Genomic DNA, 24,490 nt, shown 5'->3' on the forward strand with positions numbered 1-24,490 from the left:
TCCTCATCTGCAGTTGCCGACAAGCTTACGAAAAGAACTGAGATCAGGGCCCATGAGTGGCACTTATATGCGGCGCCGCTTATCACTTCCAGCACGGAATGAGTTCTGTACTGAGTCGCACAGCGCCACCTACAGGCACGCAGGAGCACTGTTTAAGTTTCCTAATCGCGTTCCGACCTGGGGACATTCATACGGTGAGGAATCTGTGGTTAGCTAGAGTATAACACAGCAGAGCGTTTCCAAAGATAAGTATCTAGATCCCCACAATGTCTTCAAACACCTAATACCATTCTTCTAAGCCCAAGCAAAAATCTTGGGGAGACTTGTGCAAGACGAACTGGCAGTATTCCTGGAGGAATTGGAAGTCTTTAGAGGCTTCTATGTTTAGGACGGAATGTCTGAAATGTATTTGGAATGAGGGTGGCACAGCCATCCTACTTCTTCTGGGCCTCTCTGCCATGTTGATACTGTGCATCGCTCTGTTCTGATCCAATGACAAAGAGGTGGGAATTGGGGGCATCACTGTGCAGCGGCTCGTATCTTTTCTAGAGGTTTGCACCCATTCTCTCCTGCTTCCCCCTGGCACGTTAAAGAACACTACTGTGGTTTTTATTCTAGCACACTGGCATCCTTGTAATCATTACTATTTAATATTTACCACTAATTACTTTCCAAGATTATCTGAGCTTTGAGTGCATAGCACTTTCATATGGTGACAATATGCAGATGATTGTCTGATTGGACTAGGATTCCTAGTTTCCTGTAAAATTTCACAGCTGCTTGAAAGCTCTGCTGGCAGTGGTATTGGCATCACTTCTTAAAGCCCATGATATAGGACAATTGCTAATTGATAAAAACAGTAATCGCTGGAACAGATCCTTGTGGTCAGTTAGCATGGGAGAGGCTCGAACACAGTTACCCTAGGTTCAATCCCTTGGGAGTTAGGTCAGATCATGACCTCTCATTTAATGTGCAGATTAATACTGTCTGTAGGGCACAATTTTAACTTCTGCATTTTCTAAAATGGGCATTTCGATACACAGCTTTGTCTCGACATGTCCTCCAACCAGACAGATGCCTTTTAATAGTAAAATAACAGTAAAATGAAATGACATCAAACACCACATGACTGTAAAGTTAATGCACTTGGAAAAGCCAAAAAATAAAGGAGGAACCGCCATGATGGAAAGGGAAAAGAGAGCAAAAACCTGCAGTGGACTAGCTGCAGAGTCACCTTAAATGCAGGTGCAAGCCCTTATTGCCATTTTAGAGTTGAAGAGAGAAGGAGCAGCACCCAGAAGCACAAGAGGAACCAGGCCCAGGCAAGAAACTCTCCGAGATGGACTTTGTATGCTGTTTTCTAAGCTCCAAAGAACCCCGGACCCTGCAAAGTACTCTGTTCTTGGATGCTCAGGCGGCCAAGAAACAGCAATGCAACATTATACAATTGTTGCAAAGTCTTGGGTATTGTGCAGATTGGACCAGAATAAAGGGATCTACCGGGCACCTCCTGTTTGTGCATTAGCCGAGCTGCAGCATGTACAAAACTTGTCATTCGTAATTTTTTCATCATCTGAGCTTTGATCATTTGTCACAGACAAATGCTATGTTGGTTAGCAGCGATGAAGAGATTGTTGATGCATCATGATTTCTACAGCCATGAGTATTTTTCCCGTCCAGCTACCCCAGCCCTTGAGCGATTGCTTGATCTCTTTGTTTGGAAAATAAGGATCTGTTAAAGATCCCTCGGATAAAACATGAGCTATTGTATGAGGTTATTTTGATTATTGGGACTCTAACTTTAAAATACATTTCTGTTGCAGATCTGGAAGACGGGTTCTCATCTCCCTGTTAGGGCACCCCTTTAAACATACCTGTTCTGTTAATTTATTAGGGCTCTTCTGATGTGCTTAGTCTACTGTCAAATTCGGTATTTTAGCTCCAAGAAGCCACTCGCAAATTCTTAACATTTTAGTTACATGGAGGGAATGAAAAGGTGAGTGGAGGATGGCAAATGGAGGAAAATAAGAGCACATGGTAAATTCATCCAGCACAAATATATTGAACTTGTACCGTAAGATTTGTTCTTCAGTCCATCGGATCACAAATGGGAAGTAATTTCTGGACTAGTTTGTGCCAAGCTTTGAAACACCAAAGGTTTTTCTGCACCATGGGTTTGGAGACGATTGAGTAAAAACTGGCCAGTTTTTTTAATGGTAATTATCTTTCCTTTAAAACAGTTCAATAAGGAATGTTTCCATCTAAAGCTACATTTGCAGGGTAGGAGCGGTCTGAATGATTGGAGGCAGAAAAGCAAAAGCGTGGTCAACTTTTTGCCTTTAAACTCGTATCATAATAATATTTGAATGCCTGAGAGAAGCTTGCAGGTTAGAAAATATAGTAGTTCTGCAGTTCTGTTCTCAGAAACTCTGGCAGTCCAGTATGTAGACTGGTGAATAATACAGAGCATGTTTAAATCTGTGTTACTCCACTGGGAGCCTATATAGGGATCTCATTTCAAAATTACTTTATTCGGTTACTGTACAAAGTAAACCATAAAAGCACAGTTTATAAATTCACATAAAAACAATCCATAAGGTTTTTTTCTTATTAGACAAATATACATAATATTATATCACAATTGATTTCCGTTGTATAAAACATTTTTTTTAAAAGCAGTATAGAGGCAATGGTAAATTCATTATCAAGATATTGTAATGCCGGACGACATTGTCTCAGTCCCTGTCGTTTTAACATTGGCATGATCCATCTTTTTCTGGGAATGAGAACATTTTCAAAAAAACTGAATATGTAGGGAAGATTGTGAAGAAACGTCGTCACACGGGCATTTACATAAGATTCTGGACCAATCGTTACGTTCAGGAAAGCTTAGCGCTCTATGGATAATGTTTAATCTAAAGCGCGTTAACAGAAAGCTCTCATAATCACTGGAAACTAGTAAAACATGTGGTTGTATGTTTTCGAAGGCCAGGGTAAGATAATGTGACTGGACTCTTGGTTTCTTATTTTCAGACAAAGATCTCATTTCGCTCAGGTACCTCATACAACTGACCTTAAGTTCGTTTCTAGTCAAATTACACAGGGTATGTGGACCCTTATAGTATTCTTGAAGTCCCAGACAACCTAAGAATTTTTTAACATATTCCTGCCATCTGATATGTTTTACGCCCTCCAGCCCCATAATATCTTTTAAAATGTGATGATTAAAAGTGGTCTTCTCTGTGGTCCACACCCTATGCCAAAGAAGGACTGGCTGAATCTTAATCACATCCTCCAGATAGGGCAGACCAAGTTTAGCATGGCAATTAAAATTAGGTGTACTGTCAGGTACTGATAAAAGGAATTGGAGGAATGTGTTTTCTACCGCCTGTAATAATTTTATGTTAGCGATGCCCCATATGCCCGCTCTATAAGTGGCAATCGCAACACATTTCGCTTTATAAATGTGGAGTAATTCCCCTGGAGATCGTTTACCCAATTTGCAACTAAAATTGGATAACGCCATAACTGATAAGCTGAACAAAAGCCTTCTTAGTCTGACTGCCCTAGTCCAAGTACCTACTTGATGAAATAAAATCCCTAAATAGGAAAACGTTTTGGTGCACTCTATAGCCTTACTGTAGATAAAAATAAAAATACTCTTGCTCTTTTTAAGAGACCTGTTGCTGCAGTTCATTGCAAAGGTTTTTGTACAGTTTCAGTCCCAGGTTAGACATAAAATTAGTAAAAGAAGTAACTAACCTTTGAAAGCCGAGAGGCGTGCGAGCAATAAGGACCGCATCGTCTGCATATAAGAGTGCAGGAATAGGACGGTTAGCTATTAGTGGTAAATTTCTGTACTCCTTAATCAGGCAAGACTCTAGGTCATTTATATACAGTGTAAATCGAAAAGGAGCGAGAACGCAACCTTGCCTAACACCTTTCTTCACACTAAAATCTTTTGAACAATCCCCGTCCTGACCAAAACGTACCCTAGCCCTTGCCCCTGAATAAAGTTGCCTTAAAAAGGAAATCAATAAAATGTCTACCCCAGTCCCTCTAAAATCTGCCATAACTGTTCATGAACTACGCAATTAAATGCGACTGTTAAATCGACAAAGGTTAAAAACATCCTTTCCCTTCTAGCATGGGTATATTTCTCTAATAGGATATGTAAGTTCAGTCCCTGTCCAATGGTCCCCCCGACCCTTGCGGAAACCGTATTGTAGATCACTGATAACTCCTTTCTCCTCCGCCCACCCCGGCAGTCTTTCTAATATTATCCGTCCTATTATCTTCACGGTTGAATCCAGTAAAGAAATCGAGCGATAACATGTTGGATTTGCTCAGTCTCCCTTCTTAAAAATGGGGATGATTATTGAGTCATACCAGGTCATTAAAAATCCATTGGTACAAGCAGCATTAAAAATCTGAGTTAAAGGTGGTCCTCACAGTGCCAGATTGGATTTAAATTAGTCTACCGGGATCCTGTCCGGCCCTGGGGCTTTACCGCCACAGCTTGCATTTATGGTGGCTTTGACCTCACTCAAAGTGATATTCAGGGTTATTTTTTAAAAGGGGGGAGGTCCAGAGTCAGTCCCGTTTTCCACAATACTCTGTGCATCACTAGTTTGATTATTATATAACTTTGAGTAGTGCGAGATCCACTCTGATTCACGTATTGCAATTTCTATGGTCGCAGAAGGATCTCAATTGGTAGAGGCTTCCCGCAGTGCGCTCCCAGCCTCCTCTTTCAGCTATTTCTTCCTATCCTTCTGGGCCCTCTTGTAGATCCTCCTTGATTCCCTAATGAGCTCCTGATCTTTCACCCTAGCGTTTAGGGCATGTTTAAGTTTAGTGTGAGCTTGTGTGCATTGGGAATCAAACCAACTCTCGCTAGGTATGTTATTCCTTTTTGCTTAAATGTATAGTGCCTGCTGTTGACTACTCTGGAGGAAGAGGAGGAGTTACGTATCACCGCTGTAGCTGTCTCTGCTCGCCGCTTCTATTCCTGCGGCTCCCTGCCGCTGCTGCCTTCAATGCCGTTGCTCCCCCCGTGGCTTCCTCCCTTTGACTACGACCTGGTTGGAGGCTCGCCCGGGTTTGGGAAAGGATAGTGAAGTGCGGGGGCGTGAGCTTCGAGCTCCGAGCTCCGAGGTACGGCGCTAAGGGTTCCAAGCAGACGGAAAAGGGGAGTGCCGTGCAGTGCCTGGCCGCGCTTGGAGAACGGTGCACGGCCGGTTGGAGCTCCCAGCGTTGCAGCTCCCGGCGTCTCTGGCATCTTCCGGCATCCAACCCCCCCCTGCGGTGGCACACCTCCAGGCCCCCTCTGCTGAAGTCTGCACAGCCATAACTCTTATAGTGAGTTCGATTTTCCCATAAGTTAAGTTCACTCAAGCAGCTAAGCTCACACAGACAGAGCACAGACAGAGCGACGGAAGCAACTTGAGCAGCAGCCGCCGCAGCGCCAGTGTTGCGCCAGTGTTGCGCCAGTTTTGCGCCGCGCTGGTAACCCACCAGTAACCTTAAAACTTCAAATAGATCCTTGATAGCCCATGAGAACGGGTGGCACAGCTCCGGGAAAGTGACCTGCGGTGCGGAGCGGTTAGCTGTGAGACTCACCCGCCCCTGGCTCTTGGCGTTACCTTGATTGTGGAGACTCTTGCCCTTGATTGGATTCTCTTCTGCACCTAGCCGCACCCGCTTCACAGGTGCTGCGTTGCTTGTGCCTGTCCGCGGGGGGCTGTTGGGAGCAGGAGTTGCTCACAGCCCAGGAGCTCTGAACTTTGTGGGTCCACCCTGTGGTGTGAGAGGCGGCCAGAAGGAGCGGCGTAACTGCAGGGACTCGCTTTCCCAGGAGTCCCTGACCTGGACAGTACACCTGGTCCGCGCTGCCTCGGTGCCACGCCCATAGGTCATCACACGTCCTATTTGAGAGACCCTGACCCCCCCCGCCTCTGGGGGCCAGAAGATGCCGGGCAACCCCCCTAAGCTGGTCCGTTTCAACCTTTGTCCGGCAATTAACTCTACCCCTGGTGACCTTAGTTCTTGTTCATAGTTCTTGTTCATGGGTCTTTGACTGTGATTGCTCAACCCTGGGTAGTTGCCTTCTATAAATGCCGATGGCAACTCGTTCAAGCCAAGCTCGGAGGGGGGGTTGCTTCTGTGGGTGGCACCATGGACCAATTTATAACACGCGCATTCTCAATCGTAGAGAAGGAGATTGCTCTGACGGAGCGTAGATTATCACGGGAATCCCTGGCTAATAAACGCTCTTCCCTGGGCCACCTAGCGTTAGTCCCTTCCCCCGCCCAAGTTGCCAACCCCTTGCTGGATGTTACCTCACCCTGCGATGCCCAACGAGCCAACCAAATTAGGGCTAGTTTGGACAGGCTGTCCTTAGTTGCCCAGTGCAGGGCTGGGGTAACTATATCTGGTTGATATGCTTTATTTCGATACATAAAAATATCTTAAAAGCAGTACGTACAACAAATATTTAAAAAAAGGCATTCACCAACTGTACATAACAAAACATCAAAAGGGATAAAAAAGACGATAAAAACATTGGGATAAATATAATTAAAAAATAATTGAATTGATACAGAAAGCCTATTTGAACGGATCAACCAGGACCATTTAAAAAATTTTGAGATGCCACAAACTACAAGGGCAGAAGTGTCTGTTAATAGAATCCGTAGGGCCACTGAATATTGGCGGGTGCCAAATGATCTGCCCACTGGTTTGAGCCAACGCTTCCTTGGGTTACAATAGTCCGGACATTCAAAAAGGATGTGAGCAACCGTCTCCACCCGCGTGGAACATAGGGCGCAATAGGGGGAATGCTGGGAGGTCGATTTCCATCTCGATAGCAAATTGCCTACTGGTAGGGTGCCCACCCTAAACCTAAAGTACAATGCCCTATCAGATGCAATGGAAACCAGATCAAGATAGGGTTCGTAGGCCACCACGTCTTTGATTCGTAGAAAAGCTGAGGTGGAATTGCAGTGACGTGGGTTGCTAATGAGTTTGAGAGAGACCCAGTACCAGTACAGTTTCTTCAGGGTGGCTTTGGGTGGGGCAGATGGAGTAACCCATGCTTCGCCCAATCCCAGCTCCCCCAAGAGGCTTTTGACATCCCTCAACCACTTTACCCTGTGCCAACCCCCCATGGCCATCACCTCGGACAGGCCCTCAGTGTATGAGGCAAGTTCGGGAACCCTCCACAAACGAGCCCACAACAACAGGGGCCGTAGTCGTGCCTGATCCACAATCGATCTACATCCCAGGTCCAGTAGTACGGGAACTGTGGGTGTGCTCAAGGGGAGAGCCATCAGATCTTTCAAAAATTTGCTCTCCACTTTGGATAATACCTCCAAATTACAAGTGCCCCACAGCTCTGCCCCATATATTGCAGCGGAGACCCCTCTAGCTTTATAGATATCAATAACAGGGGCCATGCAATGTTTGGGGGAAGAGCAGTGTTCCCTGAGTAACGCACCGCCTACCCTTTTATGGCTGAGAAGCATTTTATTAATATGCGGAGTCCAACTCATGGAGTCACTAAGCCGGATTCCCAGGTAATCAAACTCTGCTACCTTCTCCAGTGGACAATCATTCAGGACCGGTGGACGCCCTAGTTTCCTGGGGGGATTCATGACCAAATGTTTGGTCTTATCGATATTGATCACCAGTCCCCTCAGGGAACAGAACTCCTGGAAACGGTCGAGAAGCTTTTGCAGGCCTTGGGGGGTCTTCGAAATGAGGAGAGTATCATCTGCAAAAAGCAGAGTAGGGATCCGGATGCCCGCCAGGGAGGGTGCATCGGCCAGTTCTTTTTGTAAGTGCTCCATCACCCCATCCACATACAGAGAATAGCGTGGGGGCTAGCACACATCCCTGGCGGACACCCCTGCACACCGGGATCCTATCGGTCCCGTCCCCTTGACCCCCCCCCCCCCCCATACCCCACCGAGCCTGCACATAATTCCCTGAGTGTAGTTTAATAAGGAGCGACAGAATATAGGGGGCAACCCCATGTTCTGCAGGACCCTCCACAATTAGAAATAGTAACTGCCTGGGGGTTGGGGGCCATATGGGGCAGGGGTTTCTCCCTACCCTTAAGCCACTGGGGTGAGAGGACAAGAGAGAGGAGATTGTGGTCACTCTCAATTGTCGACTTGATCTCCATATCCCTTAGGGCACCCCATAAACATACATCAAGAAGAATGTAATCTATTCTAGATGTATGATTTGGCCTATTGTAGGTGTGGGCCCCTTTCAGATCTGATTTGGACCTCCCATTGACTGCCCTGAAGTCTAATTCCATATTGAGGGAGTTAATCTGTAGAGCCACTTGGGTCCACCTCTTAATGGGGGGCAAGGCCAGAGCGGGGATCCCCCTCCTTGAATCCTCCGCATCTGTGCCTAATACATCATCCGTATCAAGGGGCTCGAACGTGCAATTGAGATCACCCGCCACCAAGATGTGGGATTTGTGGGGGCGCTGCCTAAGCAGTCCTTCCAAGAGAGCAATGGTTGCCGATTGTGTGCCACCCTTCGTTCCTCTAGCGTAGATGTTAAAGATGTCCATAAGCAGGACACCCCGGGAATCCTTTAAGGTGATGTTAAGGAGGTCGGGAGAGTTGGTGGGGTGCTCCTCCACCTTACACTCTAAGGAGATCGCGACCCTTCCCTGCCACCGGGGGAACAGCTGGAACAAAGTGGGTTGAGTATCTTACCTTGTGACAGGGCTCCCTGAACCAAGTTTCCTGGAAGATACAGATGGAGTAACCCTCCACAAGGGTATTCCAATCCGGCAGGCCCAACTTCCTATCAATACCCGCGACGTTCCAGCTGCAAATCCTAAGAACTGGATCCGCCACAGCTAGCTTGCCGTGGAGTACGGGTCCATCTCCACCCTTCAACTGATCCAGGGTTCCTATTCCACTGCCCCTGCTTAATCTCCCATGGGACGTGTTATCTCCCAATACAATAATAGGGGCCACCGGGCCGGCGAACAGGATGTCGCCGACTACTGGTGGCTTAAGGGCTGCGCTAACTACATCCGTACTCTGGGCCCGGGTAGCCTCCCCGTGGTGGACATCGTTCAATATCCTGGAGGGCTCCAGTCAAACCCAGGCCAGGGAGCACATTGTCCACTTGTCCATCAACTCGCCCCCCCAGCCGTCACAACTCCACCTATGCCCCGGGCTCACAGCACGTCTTTTCCCCAGCCTGAAGTGTTGCTCCAGGTAGTGGGGGTTGCTGCTCCAGCTAAAAGAAAGCGTGCTGTCAGCCCTCGTAAGGGTAATATGCTCAAACCTCACAACAAATTAAGGAGGAAAAACCTGTACAGGGGGGGTGTGTTGAAGAAGGGCTTAGGGGAGGGGGAAGCTCTCTTAAAAACCCAGCAGAAAGGGGAGGGGATGGGGACTTTGCAACAACAGCCAATCTTAGATCCCCAGATGGCCTCTCATGTAGGTACCCCTCCTGTTAATCTTTTGCTCCCTAAGATTGAATGTTTGGTGAAATCGCTGATTCTTCCAGTGATAGAGAGGCTGAAAAAATTGTCAGAGCGGGTGGATAACTTCGAACAGACTATCCTTGATAAGTTTTTTCTCGGTGAAATCTTTGATCAAACTTCATTCTAAAATGAGAGAGGAAGGGCAAGCACCAAACTTGATATCAGGGCCCCGTACAGGGGGCATCGGTTCTTCGCCAGCCGCAGCGGGGAGGTCGCAGGGCTTACCCGTGGAGAGTACGCCAAGTGAACCTCCAGCACAACCGGTGGGAGGGAAGCAGGCAGCAGGGTCCCTACCCGTGGTTAATCTAACAAAGCCCAAATCCCTGGGTAAACCTAAAAAACTCCCCAAATCTGCTACGAAGCACAAAAACTCCCCCAACCCTCGAGCAGCTGGATCAGCCAAGACCATGACAGCATCTAGTATTGTTAGTGTTGGCGGGTCCTGTCCATCAACTAGAACTTCTCCCCCTACCCCAGCTCCTAAAGCACAGTAGGAGGGCAAGAAAGGGGCAATCACTGCACCTTATGCAAGCCTTCCCCCAGGATGCCAGTCATTTGTGGTTATCCTTACCGGGGTTCCCCCTCTTAAACCAGGTACCCAAGAGTGGTATACTGAACTTAAAAATAAAACAGTATTCTGGCTCAGAGAGAATAGACCCCTTCCTGGTTTTATTGATGGGCGGATCCTTCACGTGAGACGGGTTGGCTGGGTAGGCGAAAGGCCAAAAAACCTAAAGGGTGACTGCATATTAGTTAATTTCAATGATCCCAGAGCAGTTAAGCACATTTGCAATCAGGACTCAAACAGTGACACCCCGGGTATAAATACCCGTGATCTTGGCTATTTTTATCGGCCTCCGCCAACCCTTTGGCCTGGTAGCCAGGTGCTTAGGGAGGGCAGGAGTAGCTGGTATCCCCGTTATGAGACTCTTGACCCTAGGCTCATGTCAAGGAATGTTGGCCTACGTCCCTATTCGGCATGGTGGGGCTGCTGACACGATGACCAAGTAGTGGCTATAACTGGCTGCAAGGGAACCACTAGTGTTATGCGCAGTGGTTTAAATGGCTCAGGGCATAGTGTGCTCCCTTGTGATAGTGACTCTTCCCCAGCTCTTTTATTGGTTCTCTCCTCTAGCTTACAGAATGGGAATGCAACTGTTGGTTCCAGCCCTGCCGCTAACAGGATCCTGCTGACGGCAGATGTTGCCCAAAGCGACACTACCTACACTAGGCTAACCCATCCTATCCGTTCCTCCCTTCCCGAGCTAGCCACAGGTACTGTAAATCTGAGGGTGATTTGCTGGAATGTGGCGGGTATTAGTCACAACGTAGAGCTGCCTGACTGGAATGCCCTTATTGAGTTCTTCGGGATTTGTGCTTTCCAGGAGACATGGTCTATAGAACCCCGACACAAAGTGGGCTACATGACCTTTCACGTCCCCGCTAGCACACCCCCGGCGGGGAGGGGCCGCCCGTCAGGTGGGCTACTTATCTGGGTCAGTATCTCCTTGGGCTTTCATGTGAGGCAGCTTAAAACCAAGTCGCCCGACTTACAGAGGCTCTCTGTGAGGGGCCCCCTTAGAGGTAGCCCCCTGGAGATCTTCAATATTTATACTAGAGGCCCAAAAGGGGGTTTACCATCCCCGACCCTAGCGGCCTTGGAAGACGAGCTTAGGGAGTGCAACCCTAACTCCTTTATTTTGCTCATGGGCGACTTTAATTGCACGTATGAGCCATTAGCGGCTGACGACATCATGGACACCATAGATGAGGACACCAGAAGAGGTATCCCGCCTCTCGATTTACCCCCGATTAGGAGATGGTCCTAACGTGCTATACAGTTGAACGCCCTTACTTTGGAGTTTGGGTTAAGGGCGGCTAACGGGAGATCCATTTCTGACCCGAATGGGGCACACACATACAATAGGGTTGGACACTCATCCAGGATAGACTATATCCTCCTTGACTTCCGGCTCTGGGCACACATGGTAGACATGGAGGTTGTCCTATCCACGGATAGTGATCATAACCCACTTACTCTGTGTCTAACTCCCTTATGGTGCATGGGAAACAGATCCCCAATCCCCCCAGTCATAAGGCTGACAGGTGAAGTCTGCCCCGCGAATTGCGGGTGACGGTTAAAATGGGATAAGTTTGTCCTTGATGAGGGGAAGGTTATGGAAATAGGGGTGATTATGACTAGTGTCACATTCAAGCTGGAATCTGCCACACTGACTGCTGAGGAGATTTCCTCTTTATTTAGAGACACCACTAAAGCTATAGGTGATCTTTTTGTCATCCCTACCCGAGGAGGCAGCGACCGGAGGGCAACGCGCCCAAAGGGTAACCCGGGCTGGTATTCCGCTGCCTGTAGGGCAACAAAACGGGCTCTAATTTCAGCAGTGAGGAAGAGAGACGGTGGGTTAGTTGCAGCTGCAAGGCAGAATTACAGGTCAGCCCAAAAGGTTGCCAAGAAGGACTGGGGGGATCAGTTCTGGAGTAACCTGAAAACCGCAAGCGCAGGGAGGAATCCTAGGGGCTTTTGGAATGCAATTAGAGCTAAGCATAGACCTACAGATTCGCTTATCACTTGTAACATCCCCGAGGCTTCTTGGTTGAGCACTTCTCTCGTCTTTACACTGCCCCGGAGGAAGATGAGCTGGACTCCTTTGCTCTACCTATACTTGGTGGTTGCAATACAGAGGTGGACACCTTCTTCACAGTTAAGGAGGTTGAAAGTGCCATTAAATCCCTTGACCCGATGAAAGCTGCCGGGCTGGATGGCTTGCCGGGGGATTTGCTTCGTCTCAACCCCGGAGAGTGGGGTGCTTTGATTGCTTCTTTGCTCAGTGCAACCGAGCAAGGAGCCGCACTCCCAGAGTCTTGGATGGGTGCTGAGGTCGTACCGATCTTTAAGAAAGGTAGTCTGGACGACCCAGCAAACTATCGACCCATAAGTCTGATAGACTCGTCCCAAAAAGTGACAGGGAAAGTAATCCTAGGGAGGGTTCTCCATTGGGTGGTAGAAAACAAGATACTGTCCGACTTTCAAGCAGGCTTCAGGGTGGGCACTGGGACCATCGAGCAGTCATTCCGGCGGCTGATGCTATATTAGAAGGTGGTGGTCATAGGCAAAGGCAGTCTGTATTTGGCGTTTATTGACCTGCGGACTGCCTTTGAACTTGTGCCCAGGGAGCGTTTGTGGAGGGTCTTGTGTGATTTAGGTTTGCCCCCGCATCTGCAGCGATTAATAATGAGGCTTCATGAGAATAACTTTGCGCAGGTGAGGTGGGGACCACAAGGTCAAAAGACTGCCTGCATCAAAGTTAGCAGAGGAGTTCGGCAGGGGTGTGTCCTCGCCCCTACCCTTTTCTCACTCTATATAAATGGAGTAGTGGACCACCTCCTAGAAATCTCAGCTGATGCGCCATCTTTGGCAGGAAGGAGGGTACCCACACTACTATTTGCAGATGACACCTTGCTAATTTCAAAAACCCCGGTTGGCCTACAGACCTTGCTGGTGGGCTTTGAACAATTTTGTGGGTCAATGGGTCTGAAGATCAACACCGATAAAACCAAGTTCCGTGTATTGAACCCCCCCAGTAAACTTGGACATCCCCCAGTGCTTAATACGGTCCCCTTGGAAAGAGTCAAGGAATTTGACTACCTCGGTATTCGGCTACTGAACACTGTGAAGTGGGATAGTCACCTCCATAAAATGCTCCTGAGCCACAAAAGGGTGGTGGGGGCTCTTCTCAAAGAACAGAGGGCATCATCGATGAAACCTATCGCCCCAGTGCTAGACATTTATGCTGCTAAAGGCGTTAGTGCGGTGTTCTATGGAGTAGAGCTCTGGGGCGCCCTGGATGTGAGCAAGTTGGCCCTTTCTGAGAATAGTTTTCTTAGGGATCTGATGTCTCTTCCCAATAGCACTCCCATTCTTCCCTTGTTGCTGGACATGGGCTGTCGCTCCATTCAAGATCAGGCTAGGCTGCATGCCCTCCTTCTGTGGGCTCGCCTATGGAGGGTGCCGGAACTTTCTTGCTATGCCGAGGGGCTAAGGGTGATACTAGACATGTCTGGCTGGGCAAAAATAAGGTGGCTAAGTGACGTGAAAAGTCTGTTGGTTGAGCTCGGGCTGGAAGGGGCTTGGCAATCTCGGTCTGCTCCACCCAAGGCAGCCCTGAAGAACATATACTGGACTTGGGTAATGAACAAAAGAAACACCGAGCTCAGCTTGTGCCGAACTTCAAGGGACTTTCTGCTTGTAAAGGATGTGGCACTCCGGGAACTCTACTTGGACATTATTTCGATCTCCAGGGACATGGCCTTGTTTTTTAAATTCAGAATTGGCATGCTACCGGTGAGAGATTTGACTGCACGGTGGAAACCCCCAGCTCAAACCACCCTTTTTTGTCCTTTCTGTCCACTTAAGCCAGAGACGATTCCACACCTCTTGTTCGAATGTCCTGCCTATAAAGTACCCCGACGTAGGTGGTTAAAGCCACTATGTAGGGAGTTGGGAACTCGACAATGCAGTGTAGCCCTGCGAATTTTAAGATCAGATACCCGCCGCTGTATGTTTGTGGCCTATCCAAATATATAAGCTGGGCATGGTTGATTAGGTCAAAGCGGCTTTCCCAAATTGTTTAATTTTGGTCACTTTTGGTACCTTCTTAGTTAATTTATTACCGCCATCTATGATGTTAGAAGAATCCAGTTTTGTATGGCTTGGTTTTTATGTTTTTAAATAATTGTTGTGATATTTCTGTATTGCTTTTAAAGATATTCTTTTATCGAAATAAAGCCGACTTGACTTGACTTAATGTACAGTGTATCCTTTATTTCATTAGTGATGATTAGAAAATTCTCTACAATTACTTAGTGATCTCTGTTGAAGGGATACCTGTTCAAAATTTGTGGCGTCCTCTGCAACTATATCATACTCAGTTAGGGTTATCAATTAAGTATGATCTTAGATATGTTTAATTTAAAATTATGCTACAGTGATATACCAAGGTTTTATTGTGTTCTTCCAGTTTACCATCAAGAGACTGTAACACATTTTTGTTGATACAATTATTTTATTCACATTCATTTTCCTTGGGATAAAATTAGGGAACCAAAAAGCAAGGAAGAAATTCGTTATTTTTCAATTTTGATGCAAGCAAATGTATTTTGATTATTTGGAGCTTTCATTCTAGCAATCAGGAATGAAAGATGGTTGTGAGGAATTGGGGTGTATTATATGGTGTGATAATGCAACCTCACTGTGTAATACACTTACCAACCCCTTTAGGACCCTTGGGTTTAGTCTGTGAAACCCTCAGATCAATCCTGGGTAGCCGTGGCACTGAGCAGCAAGTCTTACTCTGAGGAATACGTGTTAGGCATTTAAACCGCAACAAGTCAATTGAAAAAGAAATGGACACGACACAAGAAATCGGACACCTCTGCCTATTTGTGTGTCTGCATGTTTGAGAGCAATCAAAGATTCATGCCTTTCAGGCTGCGCTGTTCGTGTGCATCTGTTTTCTTCGGACAGACAGCATTGATTTGAGCTACACATTCAGTATTATGTCATGTTTCATCTTGTGTAACACTTAACACCACACTAGTCATTGTTGTGGTGCATCTGGGAGAAGGACAGGGAAGGAAGATGCATAAGGGGAGAGAAGGAGCTCAGAAATTGGGAGTGTGTACAGCTCCTCTATATGCAGGACCTAGAAGCGCACAGGATCACTCTGCCACAATTCAGCTTTGCCTAGAAAGTGGACAGACAAATACCATTGACATAGCTCACAATGGATATAAAATAATGCTAGTACCCTAAGACAGTCTGAATTTTTAATATTGTGTTTAATTTGCATTATCCCCGTTCAGCAATGTTGGAGTAGCTTTTATCTTTCCTTTTTATATAAACTTGAGGAATAAAAAAAACACATTGCATATTTTTAGCTTTGTGCGAGTGTGATTACTAATGGTTTCAGGAACAAAATGCACTGGAACAGTTGAAGAGTTCCTCTAGACCTGCATCGGTTTTTCAAGCCATGGCTATTAATTTCCGTTGCAAGAGCTTTAATTATATATGACATTAATAAAGATTTATATAGCACTGCACTGCCCGTGGATGAATCTATTTTTGTCTTACAGGAGGCGCTTCTGCTGTAGGCTATGCGCTTGTTTATAAATTCTGTTTCACTGACCTGTGCATTTGCTTCCTGAGCAGGGTCTGATGAGCAGCAGTAAGGAGGAAATGCGCGAGTTGGCATCCCAGCTGTATGCAGTTGTGGTGTCTACAATGTCTGGGGATGAACTGAAAGCTGCCATTCAGAATCTGATCAAGAGTACAAAGGACAACAATGTAAGCACTTTTAAGCACTGAATAAAAATGCATTACACTGTGTTTAGTAGCCTATTGTCCTATGCAGAAGTGGACAGATGAATGTGGCTCAATAGCAGCACAGTTTAACTGCAGTTAGCAGAGTCTGAAATGTTGTTCTTATTGAACTACTTCTGCTTTTGGATCAATTTTCTGGAATCATGCCACTCATACATTTGCAGATGTTCAGACAACTTTATGAATGTTTAAAAAAATGTTCAAGGTGGAAACATCCTAGGAGTTGCTCTATCTTCTTTCCCACCCAAGAAATGCACTTACTGCTATCCTTACAGGTGCACATTTATGATCTGTTTCTGTGAGCAGAAACTACTTGCTAAGGGGGTGGTATTGGGGGGGTGGGGTGGGGGGGGGGGGGGGTCACAGGTAATTTTACACAGGCACACCTTGAATTTTGAAGAAAGGTCCAAATTTGTAATTGCAGAAATTTCATCACTAGTGGAATTTTGACAAGTTAAAGTGCACACTTCCTTCTGCTAATCTTGAGTCTGTGATTCAGGATTACTAATTTACTGCTACAAATTGCATTTATTTTGCTCCCTATGACAACGTTGGGTGCTCAATTTGTGTTGAGAATTGGACCCATAGAGAGCTGCTTGTTATGTCACCGTAACTCTCTGCATGCATTATTATCTATGATTAAATCCATGTATAATGTTCCAGTGAATGGTATTGTTTGTGTTCTAGAACCTAGAGACACAGCATGGCTCTCTACTAGCGTTGGGATACATGGTAGGACGGTATATGGCCAACAAGAAAACAAAAGACCCGGAGTTTCGCCTGGAGTCGAACATGACTGTGATGCCAGAGCAAGACCAGCTCATCCAAACCGCTACAGAAACCATTGGTAACCCATTGACACCAGTAAAATAAGTTTTGTGATAGACAAGGGTGATTTGGGGTAAATGTGTCTAGTTAAACTTAAATAACACAGTTATCCTGTAACGTCAAACAAATCGTGCTTCTTATTAGCTAACCATTTTTAATTCAAATCTCTTGCACAACAGTTGTAGTCATCAAGGTTCCTATATATGGATGTGTGTCAAGAGGACTCAAATTTTCTGATATTTTTCTGCTGTCAGGCTTGACTTTCAATAGTTTTTTCCACTGCAGATGCTTCAGCTACCTCCCAGTCCTGTCTTAAACGGTGTTCCTTGTTTCGTCTAAGTAATGGTTGCCTCTGACATTTCACTGGTGGACAGCTGCATGACAAATTCAGTACTTCACATTTTTGTTGGTTTAACTTGTGCCAAATTATATTTTCCGTGTGCTAGGTGACTTGGCCCTACTGCCAACTATTGCTTAAACAAATCATTTTAATTCAGAGCTTCATGACTTTATTAGTTTAGTTAACACTTTCTGTTGGTAGTTTGACTTGCTTTTAACTTCTCAGTAACCAGTGGGGCTGGGGAAGAGGCTAGGGAACATGTGCCATCATGGTAGGAGATGCTGAACTCAGATTCATCTTTTGTGTTTTTTTTCTCCACTAGAGCAGAGCTTGACTTGTCTCTGTGGCAATGTCCATTTCCTCCTTCCTTCTCTGCTGCTAATGGGATATTTAAACGTTGTGGGCTCTCTAATGGTGCATTTAATGCATGCCCATTGGCATTGGTCTGTCTTAGATGTTGTGTCCCTGCATCTCCCCTGCTTGCTTAAGTAAGAACTAGGAGAAGTGCTGCAATCCCAGAGATGAACTCTAGTTGTGCCTTGTGGATCGGCTTGGGGAGGGTAGCATGAGCTGGCTCAAGACAGTGTTTAGTTCACATGATACTGGAGGGCACCGTAGAGGTAGACATTTTCTAAGGAGCCCTACCACATCAGTGGTCAGTGTTCCACATGGCGCTGAGCTTCTGGCATGGAAAGTCGTGAAAACAAACTGATGTCAGCGCGCATGGGTGGCGCCTATTTTGTTACTGCAACGTCACTTCAGCACGGACGACAATAGACTCGGACCCAATAGACATCCCCTAATGGTGTGCAGGGGTATTGCTCACAAAATATCTTCCGGATCCAGTATGACACTTGGGGAAATTCTAAGCTAAGGAATCTGGCGCGAGGTATAGTCTCTACCAGATAAGGTGTTACTGAAGGTAACTTGTTCTTTGGCACTACTCATCCTTTAATCCCTGCTCCTCCATATGGGAGGAATACCACTATATAATCAATGCACAGCAAAAACATTTTTTTACCTGTAACAATATTTTTTTAGCCTGAAACTCTTCTACGCTTACATGTTCCCTGTTTCTCTTATCAATAGCCTCCATATTTTCATTTCCATGAATGAAACCCAGTTGTATCATTAATCTGCAGAATGTGTTGCCATTAGATATTTCAACTCCTTGTATTTAATTTCTCTCTTATGTTCATGGTCCCTAGATTTCAGTTGTCATAGTGCTGCCTGCGTAAATGAGATAGCCAGCTCAGTATGTAAGCAACCAAGTTTGTATTACAATTAATAAATTGACAAATATTTGAGTTAGTCTAAGAATTATAGTTGAACTTATTTTTTCTTATCTATTTCAAATTCACAAGTCTTACAGCTCTTAAATATATGGAAACCCAACAGTTTGGTAGACTACCAATCTTCCTTTTGTTCTGGACCGATATAACTGGGGAATGAAACCTTTCAAATAATTCTCCAAGGTCAAGCCAATATTCCATCCCTTAGACAATATATATGCAACGATTCGCGGCCAATGAATTCTACTTATTCTTAGAGTTGTCACTACACAACATAGGATATTGTTTGTCATGACTAAAGGGGATCTACATTGCATTTTTGCTTTCACCTTTAAAGTATCCTGTCTTTTGCATCTACATGTCCACATTTCACCTTTAATTAGGCAATGTACACTTTTTTCCTCTTACCATGAAGTAATCTTTCAGAAGCTGTATGTACCCTTCAAACTCCCTTTAGTTGCTGCAGTCGTGTGAACACTGTGCCATCTCTCCAGATGATATGCCTGAAATCCCTGAGACTGAGAATGTTTGTTTAATGAGGGTAGGAAATTAAAAGTTACGGACAAAAGACACTCTTGGTCTCTTGGACTGTGCCATGGCTATACAGGATATAAACCCTGTATAGTAACAAGTATTGGTATGCCTGAATATTTTCCCTATATAAAATCTGTACATTTATTGGCAACATGTGTAGTATACAACTATATTTGGATTCATTTTTTTCAAACATTTTTTACTGTTTTCATATGAATTCTTTAAATATATCTCCATGGTGATTTTTTTAATGAGTAATATATGAAGAAGTATTCATTTTAAAAAACAATTTTATATGTGTAGTATTTGCATCTGTGAAGAAGTTCCTACAAAGGGACCAAAACGCCCTGATGCTGTCTATTTTGTGAATATGGAATTCTACTAAAGGTACAATATGACTAAAACAAAACTGGCCATGAAAATTTATAAAACTTACTAATATACGGACACTTATTGAAAGTAGGACACTTGATAGTGCCTTCCTCCTTTTTTGAAGTATAACTTTGAGACATGTTTGCAAAGTGGAATTATCTGCATCACTCTTGCTCTAGGCATATATTAATCGCAGGGCAATTGTGAGCAAGGGTTCATTAGGTAAGATTACTTTTCTGACGATGACATGGTATGGTGAAATATATTCTCTGCTAGTGTCCCGATCCTGTTTTCGGAGGAAGAACTGAGATAGTTAAGCTTTTATAATAACTTTTTTTCATATAGTACTTAATTGCACATTTTCTACTTTTTCTGAGGACTGTAAGAAATTGCTATAGCCCAAGTTAATGGTACTCCATTTACTGGCCTATGGATATTTTAATTCTGAGGTAGGTTTGCTGTGATTCCTTTATGAAAAAGAAGTAAAATAAATGACCTGAAGGTTTTTTTTTTTTTAACTCAAGTGTCTGCAATACAGTTGCTGAAATCCTACTAATGTATTTAATTTCATCCCATATCTAAATTATTGAGACCAAGTATGGAATACATTTTTATCAAGATTCGATATTCGTAGTGGCAATGGCAGGGATATTATTAAGAGTGCAAAAGTGCTTTTGACCTGGTGGCTCGGTGTTTGTGGCCAGTCAAACCAGTATGCAATTCTCTTTTGTCTGATCTTCCCTTTTATGGTTAAGTAACTTCTACTTATATGGGAAATACATATTGAGATACTGCTTTTACAAAATCGGTTTCTCTGTAGGAGTTTGTCTGCTACAACCAGAGCATGATTTAAAAAATAAAATAATATCCAGATTGATTTGTATTTCTCAAAATATCCATGTATATGGACCTTCTCATCCCAGCAATCCATTGTTTGAGCCTCCATAATAACTCATCTTTTTTGTGAGCAGGGAAACGATTGATGTTGAGTAATTGATTTTGTGAGTTCTTCAATTTTAAATGTGTTTTTGAAAGGGAGCCCAAATCAAGGTCCCTGTTGTAGTTGAATAAAAGCATCTTTGAGCGTCCTGAATAAACATCAGTTGAAAATGTTCGTTATCAGCGTAAGAGTAAAAGATGGCCCTGTAATGTGATGTACATGCCATCCAAATAATGTAATTATGATTCACCATGCTCTGAGTGCTTTGGTGTTGTATTTCAGATTGTTATTGAATATAAAGGAACATAAATAACTCAGCAAATAAACACATTATATGTAGATTTCTTATATGGCAACCAAATTTTAAGAACTTTCTGATACAGTTGAAAAACATTAACGCTAAAAGATGCATCATTCATTTTCCCCCAAAACGTATCTGAGATTGCTTATAACTCCATTTTGGAGTGCATAAAAAAGGCTTCTAAGGTTGTTTATTTAAGAAAAATATCATGCTTGTGGCTCTTCACCATGTTTTTTCATAGACACAAATTGCTTTAGAAACTGTGGTACTGTTAGGGTATTTGGGGTCTTGGATGATTGTTCTCATTAGAAGTTCAGGAACAACCAGACCAACAACAAACCACTCATAGAGCTGCTTGAGAGAAATTAAATTAGCTTGAATAAGAGATCTGAACACTTGGTTAATAGTATTGATTGTCAAACCAAGACCTTTGGTAAAGCTCAGAAATCTTGAGCGAACTTTTCCAATTTGAGAAAAATGTGTGCCAATCAATCTTGCGTTTCTGTAAAACTGGAAGCCTTTCTGTGAAACTGGAAGGACTAATTTCTTTGAGAAAAATATTAAATCCTAAGATACGCGGTCTTTAAAAACACCTTATATGGATGACAGAAATTGTGGGTTGTTTTTGCCCTTGAAGTTCTTTTTCCATACTGAAGGTGTTTGTGATGAATGATCTTGACTTCTTCATTTCCAAGTCTTTTTGAAAGCTCAGGTGCCTGAGAATCCTCTCACACAAACCTTTTCTATATATATGAAAGATGGACGTGTCCCGGCCAACAAATGGTTTTCCTGTAGAAAATATAAATGACACATTAACCCAACAGAGAGCATACAGAACAAAACTCCTCCTAGCTGGATCTTTAAGGTCACGAAATTTGAAAGAAACATATTTAAGGCCCCCGCATATGTGATAGTATTAACAAATTCCTTCTGCTCCTTTTCTTCACTAACCCTTTTAGTAGGTTACAGACACAACGTCTCCACCCTCTCTCCTCACTTTACCCAGAATCCTCAGTGGTGATGAAATCCTGGACCTACACTCCTCCCATCTCCACTCATCACCCCCCCAATTGGGAAACCCTTATACCAACCCCAAACAACAACCTATGTGGGCTTCTCCCTTTATCCAGTATTGGGGTATCTTTCATAGATTCACATGCCTGAATCATTCCCCGTCGTCGTAGTGGGAGTCCCATGGTACATACATTACAAAATAGTAAGTAATAGATAATACCTTTCCATAGGCTTTTATGCCAGCAACCATATTCTCTATAGCCTATTAGTCTCCCTTTACAAAAAGGACCAAACTGAAAACTCAACCAATCCGCACCCAGCACACTCTAGAACCTTCCCAAGAGAGGCCGAGTCCTTCAGATTTTCACTGCACTTCGTTGTGTAAGGGAGTCTCTCTGAGCTCTGCTCAGTTTACTTCAAATGTCTCAGATAAGTCTCTTTCGGATTTCTTTAAGAAGAATGTCTGAGAAGAAAGGATTATTTAGAGCCTATAAATCCTGTGGGAAGAAGAGAGTGCATGTAGATGATGCACACAAAGATTGTGTTTATTTTCTCTATCCCAGCCATGAGACTAAGCAATGTAAATTTGCTGCACCTTCTCCACTAAGACCTTGAGGGATAGAGAAGGAAGGCTTCTACTTTGGCTGAAGAAAAAACAGTCTGCGTCTTCGGATGTTGACAGCGACACGTCCTCTGTCACTCAAGAGTCCCAGGTCGCCTGAAGGTCAGCCTGAAGAGAGGAGGAAACGATCCAAAACCTCTCCAGCGCCTAAAGAATCTCTTAAAAAGGAGAAGCAAACTAAAGTCTCCTCAGAGATTGGATCCCTTCAGAATCCAGGAATGTCTAAGGAAAAGCCAGAGTCTTCTAGCCATTTTAAAGGTAAAAATGGCCACAAGTCTTCATCAGGCGCAGGTTCACCGTCGACGCCTGTTCTCACTTCAACGACGACCACAGTGACTCTCTCGTCGTCGAGATAGTCGCGGCGTTTACCACATCGACAGTGAGTTCTGCAGGTTCTATACTGTCCGCGCTGCCCTTGTCGTCGTCTACTGTACCGTCGACGAGAGTCAAGACCACATCGTGGACGAGCCTGTCAGCGAAGCTGTCGACGACGATGACATCGACGATGACATCATCGACAACATCATCGACAACACCATCGTCGACAGCGAAGACACTGTCGACGAACACACCACCGTCGACGAAGGCAATGCTACCGTCGACGACACAGTCATCGACTGAAGATGTGGCAACAGTAATCCCAATGGCTGTGACAATACCGTCGACGACTAAAGTTTCACCGTCGACGATAAAACAGACAATATATTATACATATACAGGTCAATCAACACCATTTCAACAACCTGCACAACAGTAGTTTAGGACACTAAAAATTTCTCCGCTCTTCTTGTACTTTATTTTAGTTCAAACTCAGACTCTCCATTCCCCTCCTCTTAGTGGAATGTAGAAAAGCAACTATAGCTGCTGTCATAGCAGAATTCATTTTTTATTGTTGTTTTCTATTTTTATAAAACATATTAGTCATTTCACTATATATATATATATATATATATCTATATATATATATATATCTCTATCCAACCAAACAAGTCGCTGTAGACCCCTGCCGCTTGTCAAAGGCGGGCCTCGGATGGGATAGCGAGTCCCAATGTATCCAACCAAAACCTTCTCCAGTAAAGAGAAGAGATCCGGGCCACTTGGAAGTGCAAAGCGTGATTTTATTCAATGGCTTTCTCGACGCGTTTCGCAGTCAATTCTGCTTTTTCACGAGACAGAAACCAAACAGGAAGTGCTGAATAAATACAGTCACATGGTATTGAATTCATACTCATGGAAAACAGACTACAGGTAAATTTACGGGCTGAGTTCGGTGTAAACAAAGACTCACTGTGCAACAGAATGGACACATTAAAGCTGTGGTACGTAGATTAAAGTTGCTGATTTGCAGTCTTAACTAAACAATAATAAATGAATTGTTTTAGCTCACATTGAATACTGTTCGTGAAGCCCCAGTGGGCACCGTGGTTGCACAAAAATAGCGTGCACTGGTTACAGGTTAAAAATAAGTGCAACCAAATGCTGGAAGCATTGTATCCGTCATTCAGTTAGTGAAGAGTTGTGCCCCAGTGGGCACCATGACAGCCTTGAATTCATTCATTCATACTGTCGGAACATCCTCAAACATGTGAAGCCTTATTCACAATACTGTGATTGCGCCCAAGTGGGCAAAACCAAAATGTTCCAAAGTTTCACAGATTCAGCGAAGTCCATTCATACATTTCATGCTCATCTGAGGCTCTTAATAATCGGACAGATTCCCAAAATTGGTCACCAGACCACTCTGTAAACCAAAAGAATGAGAAATATGCAATCAGTGACTGTAATATAAGTGATAAAGTGATAAAGAAAACAATGTTAGTTAAAAAACGGCAGATATATACACAGACAAACCGACAAGTTAACCTAAATGCACACTCAATTCCTCATGCAAATTATGGCCATTAGGTTGGGTGGTCCTATACTTGATAATTAGTCTAGATTCAAGTCTCCTCATCTCCTTGATGCGGTCTCCCCCTCTTTCCCTTAAAGGGACTGTCTCCAGTACACAGAATGATAGCAAATTCGCATTGCTCTTATGGTGCGTTGCGAAATGCCTAGCAATGGGATATTGCTTATCTCCATTGGTTATGGCTCGCATGTGTTCGAGCACTCTTTTCTTGGCCTGGTGTTTGGAGCTGCCGATGTAATGCAACTGGCAGGGGCATTTCAATGCGTATACAACATGGTCGGTAAGACATGTTACATGCTTGGTGATTTTAAATTTGCTAGCATCTTTGGACAATTGTACTTCCTTAATGTTTTTGCTATTGCGACAGGCTTTACACCTGCCACAAATGTAAAAACCTTGTAGCGGGTTCCTCTGT

The 24,490-nt window shown here is 44.4% G+C and overlaps 1 protein-coding gene across 2 annotated transcripts in view; it reads left to right on the forward strand.

The window, feature by feature from the left end:
- ECPAS (Ecm29 proteasome adaptor and scaffold) overlaps positions 1 to 24,490 on the forward strand; it is a 780,178-nt gene that overhangs the window by 262,123 nt on the left and 493,565 nt on the right. For both annotated transcript variants that reach the window (XM_086962068.1, XM_086962067.1), the window contains exons 20-21: positions 15,753 to 15,887; positions 16,611 to 16,770. In XM_086962068.1, coding sequence (XP_086818194.1) covers positions 15,753 to 15,887; positions 16,611 to 16,770 — 295 coding nt within the window. The remainder of the gene's footprint in view (positions 1 to 15,752; positions 15,888 to 16,610; positions 16,771 to 24,490) is intronic.

Source organism: Lissotriton vulgaris, chromosome 3_1 (assembly GCF_964263255.1).
Source record: "Lissotriton vulgaris chromosome 3_1, aLisVul1.2, whole genome shotgun sequence".
Classification (NCBI taxonomy): Eukaryota; Metazoa; Chordata; class Amphibia; order Caudata; family Salamandridae; genus Lissotriton; species Lissotriton vulgaris.